Consider the following 12,749-nt stretch of genomic DNA (forward strand, 5'->3'; position numbering starts at 1 on the left):
TTTCCGGTTTGGGACAGTTGTGACGTAAGTCTGCCAGGGTTGTCTCTGAAACCTGAAACCTGAAACAGACCCAAACACCGCCTCTGTCCCCACAGTCCCTGTAAGGAAGAGTAAAAAACAAACAAAAAAACTCAAAATATTCATCCGTTAAAGATTAAAAAGATGAAAGAAGGTTCCTGTTTACGTTTCCCAGGTTTACGGCCGAGGTTCAAAGTCCCAAATCCGTCAGAAAACGTCCCAAATAAAGTAAAAATCTGTGGATATAAGCCCATCTTCTGTTGGATCTCAGTGTTTCAGAGGCTTTTAGTTATGGAGCCCCGTATTAATGTGATCCTCCGATCAGAAGTCCAAGGCTTTCCTGTTCCATACCTCTCACAGGATGGTCCGCAACTTGTAATCCATCGGCTTTGAGAGAGCGCATAATTTCCTCGCTGGCCCTTCTGATAGGAGATGAACATACGCTTGGGGTTTCTAATAATTCCACTTCCACAGACATGTTGGTTTTAAGATTTCTCAGACTGGCTTTTACTTTTCTGGCTGTTATTCTTTTGGCATTTGTGGATCCAAATACGTGTAATTTGATTAGCCTACTTCTGTTCCCACTACTCGCAGATTCAATGCTTTGGAGAGGTCTTCTCGTATGAAGCTACGCTGACTACCTCCATCTAACAAACATTTGGTAATTTGGCTTTGTCGTAGCGCATCCACCCAAATTGTTGCCGTTTGTAACAGTATCGCTTTTCCTTCACCTGCGCAACTGAGCACTGCGCTTGCGCGGTGTCTGCATTTGTTGGGTCTCGTGTCGGGTTTGACTGTTGGGCATTACAAACTGTTTTATGATGTCGTCTGCCACACTGCACATTCAGTTCCCTGCGCTCTGCAGTTACGCGCAATGTGTCTGGGCCCAAGACATACAAAACACCTGCCTAATCGTTTCAATTTGTCTCTTCTGACATCCACTGTGGATTCATTACAGTCAGAAGATCTGTGGTCAGGCCACAAAACAAACAGTCACTATCATTCAGACTAGTGTGGAATGCTGCGGCTGACGAGGCCATATTTCCTAAGTTGGGCTTCTTTGTTCTCCGCTCTGACGTACTGCCTACATTCCTCCAATCATTCTGAGACACGTCCTTCATCTGAGTGAGATTCACTGTTCTTTCTCTACTCTCCACTTCCAATTTCAGAAATTCCATCAGTTCTTTTGCTTTTAGAACATTGTCCGCTTCAGATCTGGTAAATTCCAGCGCAATTTCTTCTGGGATTATTTTTAACAAGATTGGACATAGTAAACTGCCATAAGTGTCGGATGCCACGCCAAGTGCGTCAAGGCTTCGCACCTGTAGGCCTATCTCACAGTCATCATATAGTTTGCGCAAAGCGATTACATCATTGGCTCGTTTTACGGGAGTCATATTTAGCAATTTATTCATGTGGGCATTAATTACTAAATCTTTACGACCAAATCGTTTTTTAAGCAGATCAGTGGCAGTGTCATAATTCGCATCAGACAAAGCGGTGCCAGACAAAAAGGATTTTAGATAACTAAATTTGTCAGTCTTGCTCAAATGTTCTGTTGTATGAATTGTTGTTTCGTACTGACTCCAAAAACTTTGCCACTCACAAATCTCCCCAAAAAACTTCTGCATGACTAATTTTGGAAGTTTGACCGTGTTCACTCCTGGCCTATTTGCAGTTTCAGCCCCATTTGCATTTCGCTGTGCATTTTGCCTGTACTGTATACTTTCCTCTTCAGCGCGTAAGGCGCGGTTCAATCTTGTTTTACGCACACTAATTGCCTCCATATACTCCATTGCCGTAGCCATTTCTTGTACCAGATCATCTTCTCTTGCTTCGGCTTCGACATCTTTGTCATCTTTTAGGAGTTGTTCTTTATCCCTCACCTGTTCGAGCAGTTCTTCCAATCTTCCAAAGTCCAATTCTTCTTCTCTCAACTCTGCATCAATTTTCTGATTCAGTTTGGTTGTCGCTGTTCGAATCACTCCACGCTTCTGTTTCAATCGTTTCATCTTCTCCGGATCCATGACTTCAAACTTTTACAGCAGCTTCTCGCAAACAATTCTTCAATCCACTTTCCTTCATGGATTGGATCCTTTCCTCCCGGGTTTCGGCACCAGTTTGTAGAGTGCAAAATAAGTTTTCCAGGAGAAGAGTCTTTTTTCTTATCTTCTTAGTTTTATTTATTATTAAACTTCACAATTTCAAAATGCGCGGGGAATGGCTTCGGGAACAATGGCAAAAAAAAAGAGTCTTTGATGTGTGCGCGCTACCGCGCTGCGCGTCCACGGCTTCTTTATGTGGGGAATCCCAATTGGGCCACGCCCACTTCAGCAGGTAGGTCCGTATTTGGACATGTGCGTCATACGGGAGAATAAATCAAACTGGAATGAGAACAACATTAGTGACATGTAATTGGACACAACAACAAGCACCATTTCAGCCAGATATAGGGACGTGTTTTAATACATCTTGAATAAATTGTTAAGTGAAAAAGTCTTGAAAACATATTTTTCGAGTAATTTTTCATATGAAACAAGCTTTTTTTTTTTCATTTGAAGAGGTTTTTAAGCTAATTTCAAGATCACTTTTATCTCAAAAGTCCTAAATATCACATTTTATTTCAAGAAATCTTGGCAAGCCGATTTTCACTAGTTCCACTGGCAGATTTTTTTGCTTATTTCAAGCAAAACGTCTCGTATTTGTCGTTTTTCTTATTTTTGGAGGGGCATTTTTTCCAGTGAACACATTTGCTCTCATACACCCACAGATTTAACAACTCGTGCCAGAAGAGGATGGAAGCTCTCTTTATATTAAAGGTGTTTTATTGCAGATTCAAACACTGAAACAGAACAAGTGACAACAGTAAAAGAGTTTGGGGAGCAGCAAAACTTTAACATTTCAGTTAAAAGAGGGGACGTCACACGGTCTCCCACGAAAAAGGTTTAAAATCAGACAGAAAGCTGATTTATGCAGTAAAATGGCGGCGTCTGACGGCCGCAGGCCGCCCTCAGCTTCATCACAACTCACAGTCCTGAGCACAGAGGAGGCGGCTCCTCAGTCGGCTCCTCAGTCGGCCTTCAGGGCGAACAGCACGTCGTCCTGGCTGACGTTGAGGCGGACGCGCTGCAGGACTCCCAGGCGGCTGGACTCCAGCAGCAGCAACCTGCAGGCTCCCAGACGCTGACACACCGCCAGGCCCTCCGACACGCCCACGGGCTGCAGACCCTCCACCCGACACAGAGCCCGGTGCTGCACGAACACCTGCCAGACAGAACGCAGGGAAGGTTTGAGCTCAGTTTATGCTACAGAGCAATGTGCTCAGTTCAGGAAACTCATCCCAAATGTTCATATCTCAGATAATCAGCTGGTAACAACACCAACAACAAAGACACAAACCTAAAAACTACCGTCAGCGTTCAGCAGCCCAACGGCAGCAGGAGTCAGATAAGAGTTGAATAACAGCGCCCCCCAGAGGGCCTCAAAGCAAACACACAGGACCAGGCAGACTAAGAACTCACAGCTCCTTTAACCGGACTCAGAAGATTCAACAATCATGTTCAAGCTGCTTTTTCTAGGGCTGGGCGAGTTAACTCGTTATTATTTAACGCCGATAAATATTTTATCTCACATTAACGCAGTTATTTTTATTTTTTTTATGATTTTTTGGGGGCTTTTGTGCCTTTAATGGAAAGTTCAGAAAGAGAGGAAGCAGGGGGGAGAGAGAGGGGGAACGACACGCAGCACAGCGAGGACTATAGCCTCTGTACGTGGGGCGCCTGCTCAGCCCACTACGCCACGGACCTGTTTTATTATTTATTTTATTTTGTAAAAAGTCTGTTGCTCACAGGCTTTTATTCTGTAAAAGTATGTTGCTCACAGGCTTTTATTTTGTAAAAGTCTGTTGCTCACAGGCTTTTATTTTGTAAAAGTATGTTGCTCACAGGCTTTTATTTTGTAAAAGTCTGTTGCTCACAGGCTTTTATTTTGTAAAAGTCTGTTGCCCACAGGCTTTTATTCTGTAAAAGTCTGCTGGTGTCTGCTGTGGAACAGGAAAAGAAAGTAATCGGCGGATCCACCAAACATGGAGAAGGGTACGGAACTTTTACTCGGCCATTTTCATTTTAAAGTTCTTCCAGACGGCGGAGTCGACAGAACCAAAGTCATCTGTAAACTCTGCCAAGTTGAATTGTCTTCTCAGCGTAGTAGTTCCAGTCTAAAATATCACTTAAAGGCAAAACACACAACTGATAGCAGCAAGTCATTCAAGGAAACAGACAGTGGAGCGAGGCTTCTACATAAAAACTACAGAAAGATGCTGATGTTAATAGCAGTGGCAGTTGGTCAATAGAGGGCGCTAGAGTGCCGCCCCTCCCGTGAATCAACCATAACAAATATGAAATGAATTATACATTTGTACATTGCGTTTTTACTCGTGCAGTGGTGTGATAGACTCTGCTGTAGGCTACATGCCACAGCCAGCAACCATTAAATGCTTTTGACTTTAAGCTAGGCTTGCTATTGGATATAAAGCCCTCCTCCAGGTGGTCGCCGGTAACACTGGAGTCTATGAGAGCTAGCAAACTTTTTTACCGCGAACAAGCAGAGGCAGCTTTTCATTGGCTCATGAAAATTTGATTCCAGTTCGCATCTCTGTGCGCCCAGACCAATGGCAGAGTTTTCCATATTTTTAATCTTAACGTGATTGGACAATTCATCGAATCAATCACGTCCATCAAGCAAGCATTCGCGCCACAACTGAGAAGAGAAGAGATAGCTGGCGGAGACTCAATTTGTGATAGAAAGAAAGATGGCAACTATGATGAAGGAAAACTCAATTGTGTCTCTACGTGAAACCCCATTTTTTCGTCGGTCAGATGTAGACAAGAAAAGGGTGAAGGACTTGGGACCCGACTGTCCGGATTTAAACATTTTGCAGCAGACTACCGATCGTGGGAGGACGTACACAAGGAGATTCTCCTCAATGATGTATGCTAAGCGGAATTGGCTAGCTGGATGTCCAGTAAGTAATGCGTTTTTTTGTTTCCCCTGCGTGTTATTTCAAAGTCCTGGGACTGAAATGTTATGGACTACTACGGGGATGAAGGACTTAAAACATTTCACAGAAAAAGCCAAGAAACATGAATGCAGCCGGAGCCACCTTGATAGTAGCTTGAAGCTAAACTTTTTTGGAAGACTTAGCATAGCAGCTCAACGAAGGCTACAGAATTGGCATCAGGAAGCACAACGAAGAGGTGACACGAAATAGACACATCCTCTCAAGAATTATAGATTGTGTGAAATTCTGCGGCGTGTTTGAGTTGGCTCTGCGTGGTCATGACGAGAGTGAGAGCTCTGATAACCCAGGGATATTCCGTGGCTTGGTGGACTTTGTTGCCTCACTTGACAATGCCTTGAAAGAGCACCTGGAGAACGCGACTGTGTTCAAGGGGACATCAAAGACGGTCCAGAATGAGCTCCTTGACTGTATGCTGTCTGTTGTGAGGGAACAGATCATCAAAGAAGCCCAGAAGAGTGATTTTATATCAATCCAGGCAGATGAGACAATGGACATTAGCACCCAGAACCAACTTGTGCTTGTGATTCGCTACATTGATGACAGAAACACAGTGCAGGAAAGATTTTTTGAATTCATCCCTCTGCAGTCAGCGAATGCTGAGTCCATTGCTACAGCATTGAGTGAACGTCTTGCCAGAATCCTTCCCAATGAACAGAAAGGTAAACTCATCTGCCAGGCATATGATGGAGCCAGTGTCATGAGGGGTGCCACTTCAGGTGTTCAGCGGAGAATGCAGGATGAGTATCCAAATGCCCACTACATCCACTGCTATGCACATCAACTAAACCTGATAATGCAACAGGCTACCTCTCACATTTCTAAAGTGAGAAGTTTTTTTTCTGATCTTGGTGGATTTGCAAGTTTTTTTTCAAGATCTCCGAAACGGACCAGTGTTCTTGGTGAACAAGTGGCTCACAGACTGCCAACATCCAGCAACGTGAGATGGAACTTTCACAGCCGGGCCGTCAATACTGTGTTTGAGCACAGAGAAGACCTTGTTGAATGCTTCAGGAGAATTCGGAACTCAAGTGGCTTTGACGACAAAACCAACAAAGAAGCAGGAGGTTACATTAGGCTACTGGAGGATCCTGACTTCAATTTTTTCCTTCAGCTGTTCCATCACATCATGCCTCATGTGGACTTCCTCTATGCCAAGCTCCAGAAGAGAAACATAGATTCGGTTCATATCAATGGATGTATTCAACAGTTTCAAAAGGACATACAAAACATAAGGTAAATAGTATGTCTATTATAATTATTATTGATATTATCTTCTATAATACCAGTTATAAATAGTAATAATAAGACTAATCAAAATAAGTTCTATTCACAGAGATTCGATCGAGACAATGGTGGTGGAGCAGAGCAGTGGCTCTGACCAGCCGAGGAAGCGCCGGGCTCTCGGGGAAGAAGACCACAGTAGGATTGCTGCAGAGGTGAGTCTCTGTTGTAGAAATTAGTTGTTGTCCATTTTTCAGTGCAGTCAAGTCAAGTCAGCTTTATTTATATAGCACATTTAAAAAAAATCAGAATTGATCCAGTCTTCTATATTAGTCCTCAAAACATTAGACACACCTACCTTTTAATGTGGTCTTTGTTTTTCCTGAATATTTGTACATTTTGCAATAGAATAGGAAATTCAGAACCATCATCCCTCCCTACTATTATGTTTGGTTTGCTGTGTATTCATTACGATCCCAAGTTTACGTATTTCACTTTCATTTATCATACACAACTGCCACCTAGTGGCCATTAATAGTAGCTATAAAACATTGATTGATTTTTATCTATTATTGATTGATTGAGTGTTTATTTCGAGCTTATTTTCAGGCAGATTACAAAATAAACACATTTCCATAATACATATCAATTTACATATTCATATAGAACAAAGGTAACATAAATCAATACTAGCTCGAATTATCATAGCAGATTTATAGTCTTAATTAATAATATATTTTGGGTGAAGGCTTTTCAATTAATGGAATGACGTATAAGTGTCATATTTGGAAAGGTAACTGTTGCCTGCAGTAGGCCTATGTAGGTGAAAGAACATGTCAAAATCTTTTTCTTAAAATGAAATCTCTCTCTCTCTCTCTGTCTGTTTGTTTAGGTGTGTGATACCATAATGGGACACACCAAGGAACGTTTCGCCTTCACAGACCACCTTATCAGTGCCACCTTGCTGCAGGCCAACAAGTTTGGAGAGTACCACAACTCATTCCCTGAAGTTGCCCTGATCTCCACCTTGAAGGCATATCCAATGCTGAATGGAAGTGAGCTGAGGACGGAGCTGAGTCTCATCTATGGCAAGGAGGAACTCAAGTCCTGTTGTGGTGCTGTGGACCCTTTTCAGTTATTTGTGGATAATAACCTGTCAGAGGTATTTTCAGAGACTGTCACACTACTGAAAATTATTATCACCACACCCATGTCCACTGCAGAGGCTGAGAGGTGTTTTTTTTAACACTGAAGAGAGTCAAAACCTTCCTCAGGAACACCATGACACAGGACAGGCGGAATGCCTTAGCCATTCTATCCATGGAGAAAAAGCTTGTGAATGAGATGACAGACTTTAATCAGAAGGTCATTGACAAATTTGCAAGCCTGAAAGACAGGAGGGCTAAATTTCTCTACAAGTAGTGGAAATTTCCAATTTCTCTCCCTTGATTGTATTGATAATTCAACATATGGTCTATTTTCATTAAAGTAGCCTACTTTCTGAATCTATTCTGCCCCAAAACTCTTTCAATCAACCCAATGTCTGTCTCTAACTGTATTGATAGTTTAACAATTATCTAGTTGACTGGTGTTTAGATGGTGTAACATGTGGTCTATTCTAATTACACTAGCCTATATTTCTTTATCTATTCTGTCCCAAAACTCTTTATTTAAGGTCAACAATATCCAAAGTATCTCTCCAATTGTATTAATACTTGAACAATGGTCTAGTTTAGGTGGTTTTTAGAATTTGTGTGTTGTGTTCTGATTGTGAGGTGCTATTTGACCCGTCACGCGCAACTGCGCCCCCCCAACAGATTGAATCACCAGCCGGCACTGGTTAAAAGTGTGTTTGCACAACAAATGTTATGGCACTTTCATTCATATGGCAGCACATTTAAAATAAAACTAAATGCTAAAAGCTATACACTACTTTTGGATTCATTTTTGGATTCTGCGTACAAATGCGATTACTCGTGATTAATCAGGGAAATCATGTGATTAATTAGATTAAACATTTTAATCGTTGCCCAGCCCTAGATTTTTCCCTTCAAAATAAAACAAAAGTTTGGTTATTTCTATAATTTGTCTGTTGTGAACAAATCTTTTATCTATTTTCACCAGAAACAAGAGTTTATAAAAACATTTTAAGACTCTTTTCATTCTAAAGTGCCAGATATTTTCCTTCCTAATAGTTTGATGATCAGAGTTTCTTATAATTTGAACATTTTAAGAAGAATATTCTTTCATACTCGTTTAAAGTTCCTCACCTGCTGGAAGGTGGCCTCCTCCAATCCCAGCCGCCGGAACTCTGCGATGACGGCGCGCAGGAAGAGCTGCTCCTGCGTCGACGCACACCTGGAAACGCACGTTAGTCACCTGACCTGCTCGCTCACTCGTCTAAAACTCACAAACGTTAGCTCATTAGCGCTGGAACCTACTTGATGGCGGTGATGTAGGCCGAGGAAAACATCTCATTCAGCGCCTCCATCACATGACTCATTCCCACCAATCCTGTGGCGGACGGGTCATCGGCCGAGTGCTCGCAGATCTCCGTGGAGCGGCGACAGATGTCCAAACATCGGCGAGCGTCGCCGGACAGAGCCGCCACCTGCCGGAGCAGAGGAACCCTGAGATGTGCGACAGCGGGGAGACCGGCGGGCGCAGGCGGCGTCCCGGGGGCTTACCTTCCTGGACACCAGCTGCAGGGCGTCCTCCTCGAACGCCTTCACCTTGTTCAGCCGGGACGTGATGATCTGCTGCAGCTGCTTGAAGCTGTACGGCTGGAACGACATCCGGGTCAGACCCTGGAAACAGCCGCACAACAGCCCCGCCGTTAGCAACGCCGCCACACCGTTAGCAACGCCGCCTGACACCACCACGCCTCGACTTTGTCCGAACACCCAGCTTCATCAGGATGAATAATATTAATAATAATAACTAGAAAGCTGTAGGCTATGCGGGACCGAGATGTGCGCACGTTGGGGCATGCGCTGGACGCTGGAGCTGCAGCTCTGCCCACACGCACGATACCCTCTGCGTACGTACGAGCACATAATAACCAGTGTTGTTTTTGACAACCATCTTAGATTTAGTCTTAGTCTTAGTCTTTTGGACTAAAATGCTTATTAGTTTTAGTCACATTTTAGTCACTTCTATATGTGATAGTTTTAGTCGACGAAAAGTCAAAAGGGTTTTAGTCTAGTTTTAGTAAAAAGAAAAAAATAAGTATAGTCTACCGTGTTAAGAAAATAGTATGTTCTTAACTATCAAACAAGCAGAACAAAAATACATAGCTCATTAACTGACCCTGTACTAAAGCTTTCTGATTTTTCATTCTGTACTGTGCGTGTGTCCCAACTTTCCTGTAAGCGCACTGAACGCACAGGTCCTGGTTAGGGCTGCACAACGTCACTTGTGGCTTTTAGGCTAAAGCTAGCAGACTCTACGTATAACAGTAACTCGACCTGTTTAACATATCAAGTCACGTGCTGACAGAACGTGCACACAAAGAGATAACCACACCGTCACTGAATGTAAACATGGCTAAACATGCTGCTAAAGTAACACACACATAATGAATTGACGTTAGCGTAACAAAAGCTAACTTTAGCCTGAAGTTAGCAGCCCATTTGCGCCAGGAGTATGTGGAAAACGTACTAATGTATTAGCTTACTATGAAATTTATCGATTATGTTAACAGAATTTGTAACTTACCTTTGAAAAAATATCCCTGTGGCGAGCCTTAAGGTGCCGCAGCAGATACTTTTTAGGTTTTAATTGACACACACAATAAGCAGAAATGTTTTAAACGTCTGACAGATCACCCACTAACATTTCCGTCCATTCTCGTCAACGAAAACTCACACACGTCTCGTCATGTTTTCGTCATCAGAGAGCTATGTTTATCTCGTCACCGTCTCGTTACCGTCATGAAAAAAAGTGGCGTCAACGAAAAGATTTCGTCATCGTCGACGAAAACAACACTGATAATAACTCCAATGCGGAGGGGTTTTTGAAAAAATTCTAGGGGGCGCCACTGAGCCATTTTGCTCCGCCCACACACGATACCCTTTACATACGTACGAGGTCGTCAGGTTGGACGTGTGTGCCAAGTTTCATGACCTTAAGCTGGTGATAAGGCTTTCAAATCACAAACACCATCACACGATTTTCACCGCCTGGCCACGCCCACACCGTTCAGAGTTTGGAAAAGTTTCTCCATGATTTTTTCCCCCCATGTCTTAAGAGTAACCTGGCATAGTTTGGAGCTGTTACCATTAAATCTGTTGGAGGAGTTTGTTAAAATCTGAGGTGTGGAAAAAAAAGACGTTTCCAACCACCAGCAGGTGGCGCTATAGGTGGATGTCACTATTTTATATGTGCGCGTTCAGGCTGGGTCCAGCAATCACCGTATGAAGTTTGGGACAGATTGGATAATGTATGTGGGAGTTAAAAGCAAATACATTTTTTGTGGCGAGTGATGGCGAGTCATCAAACTTTGAGGCGTCGCTACGGCCACGCCCTTTAAGTTTTGAAAAAGTTTCTCCATTAATTCCCCCCCCCCCCATGTCTTAAGAGTAACCTGGCCAAGTTTGAAGTCTGTAGCATTAAATTTGTAGGAGGAGTTCGATCATATGCAAGGCGTGGAATCGGTCAAAAATGGCACCAAAACGCACTTTCCATCCAAAATGGCCGCCTTCCTGTGGACGTGGGACCATGGCGGCAAGAGACTTTTTTGTGCGTCTGGGCATGATGAATGAGTGTACCGAATTTCGTCGTCCCACGCGAAACTAAGCCCAATGTGGGGACCATTTTTAAGCATCGTAGGGGGCGCTACAGAGTCAATGAGCAACTCCCAAAAATATAAAGTTTAGATTCTTTCATGTCGTCGACTGGCAGGTGGCGATCGCAAAATTTCAAGAGTTTTCGAGCACGTTTTGCAAAGAATAAGAAGAAAGAAAGAAAGAAAGAAAGAACAACTCCTACAGATACAATAGGGTCCCTGCAGTTTCACTGCTCGGTCCCTAATAATAACACAAAGACACGTAGAAACCCGGCTCAACAGAAGCCGCAGTCACAAAGAGTTTGGACGTCTCACCAGCCTGCTCGCCACTCTGTTGATCATGATCCTCTCCGGCAGGTCCATGGTGTTGGCGATGGTCAGCACCACCAGGCGGGCATGGCGGCGGGTGGGCCAGTCGAACAGGTTGTACATCACGTTCTGCTTCCTGGTCCACAGCAGGTCCAACTGCAGGGGACCAGACACACGGGACATTTGGCTACTTCTGATTGGTCACAAGGTTGTTGCCATGACAGCCGACGGTCAAAAACTCCCATCATCCCTCAGTAACTCTGAGGGTGAAGTTCTGGGCTGTGTTGGAAACCGCATACTACATACTCATCGATCAGACAGTATGCAGAGCGTTTACCCACAATGCATTTCGCTCCTGCCCGAGCTGAAATCAGCCGGCCTGAAGCTGATTTCTCTTAAGCTCTAAACTCTGTAAACTTTAGCAACATTTGAAACATTTTCAGGAGAGAAAGTAGTCGTTTAGATCCCCAACGTGTTGAAAACCTGACAAAATACCGGCTGTTTACAATTTTGTTCCCACGAATTCGGCGCTACTAAAGCTAGCTGCAGTGAGCAACGCACTTCTGGTTATTTTCACAAAATAAAATACCCGTTGCCTTTTATCATAGGGAAAGCCATTACCATACAATTGGTGCTTTTGTTTTGAAAACAGGAAGTGAACCTACCCTCGTTGTAGCTAGCTTGAAATTGCCGTTTTGACAGGAAATGACGATCGGCGACGTTACGTTACGTTGCATCTTGGGTAGTTTGAGTATGAGTAGTAACCTCATGATGCATACCCAACATTTAGGAGAATCAAGTATGCATCCGGGAACTTCTCACTTCCTCAAACTTGCATACTAACTCAAAAAGTTAGTAGGAGTAGTAGGAGAAGTATGCGGTTTGGAACACAGCCCAGGTCTTAACCAGTTCAGTTGATTGAATGAAAGCTGTGCTGCTGCAGGGTTGGAACAGGGGACTCTGTTCTAAACTCCTAAAGTCCACAAACGCATGTAGGCTGGGCGGTCAAACTCCCATCATCCCTCAGTAACTCTGAGGGTGAAGTTCTGGTCAGCTGATCCAGGACCTGACAGGAAACCGTACAGCTCCGCTTTCACACCATCAACTTTTATCCCTTTTCAAATTCTCATTCACCGTATTCTGTACAAGTTCCCTCAAACTTTAAATACCTTTCATCAGATCGATTCATTTGATTCTAACATGTGGATTAAAGAGACACTCAGGCTGTGTTCGAAACCGCCTACTTCTCCTACTACTCATACGAACTTTAACTTTTTTTAAGTTCCCGGATGCATACTAGATTCTCCGAAATGTTGGGTATGCATCATGAGGTTA

The 12,749-nt window shown here is 43.5% G+C and overlaps 1 protein-coding gene across 2 annotated transcripts in view; it reads right to left on the bottom strand.

Annotated features, from left to right (window-relative positions):
• Nucleotides 1-2,809: 2,809 nt before the first annotated feature.
• Nucleotides 2,810-12,749, bottom strand: part of orc1 (origin recognition complex, subunit 1) — a 29,641-nt gene continuing 19,701 nt past the window's right edge. For both annotated transcript variants that reach the window (XM_075484499.1, XM_075484498.1), the window contains 5 exons: nucleotides 11,421-11,570; nucleotides 9,007-9,126; nucleotides 8,761-8,930; nucleotides 8,590-8,677; nucleotides 2,810-3,282 (listed from right to left, as the gene is read on the bottom strand). In XM_075484499.1, coding sequence (XP_075340614.1) covers nucleotides 3,088-3,282; nucleotides 8,590-8,677; nucleotides 8,761-8,930; nucleotides 9,007-9,126; nucleotides 11,421-11,570 — 723 coding nt within the window. In that variant the 3' untranslated portion in view covers nucleotides 2,810-3,087. The remainder of the gene's footprint in view (nucleotides 3,283-8,589; nucleotides 8,678-8,760; nucleotides 8,931-9,006; nucleotides 9,127-11,420; nucleotides 11,571-12,749) is intronic.

This window comes from Odontesthes bonariensis, chromosome 15 (assembly GCF_027942865.1).
Source record: "Odontesthes bonariensis isolate fOdoBon6 chromosome 15, fOdoBon6.hap1, whole genome shotgun sequence".
Lineage (NCBI taxonomy): Eukaryota > Metazoa > Chordata > Actinopteri > Atheriniformes > Atherinopsidae > Odontesthes > Odontesthes bonariensis.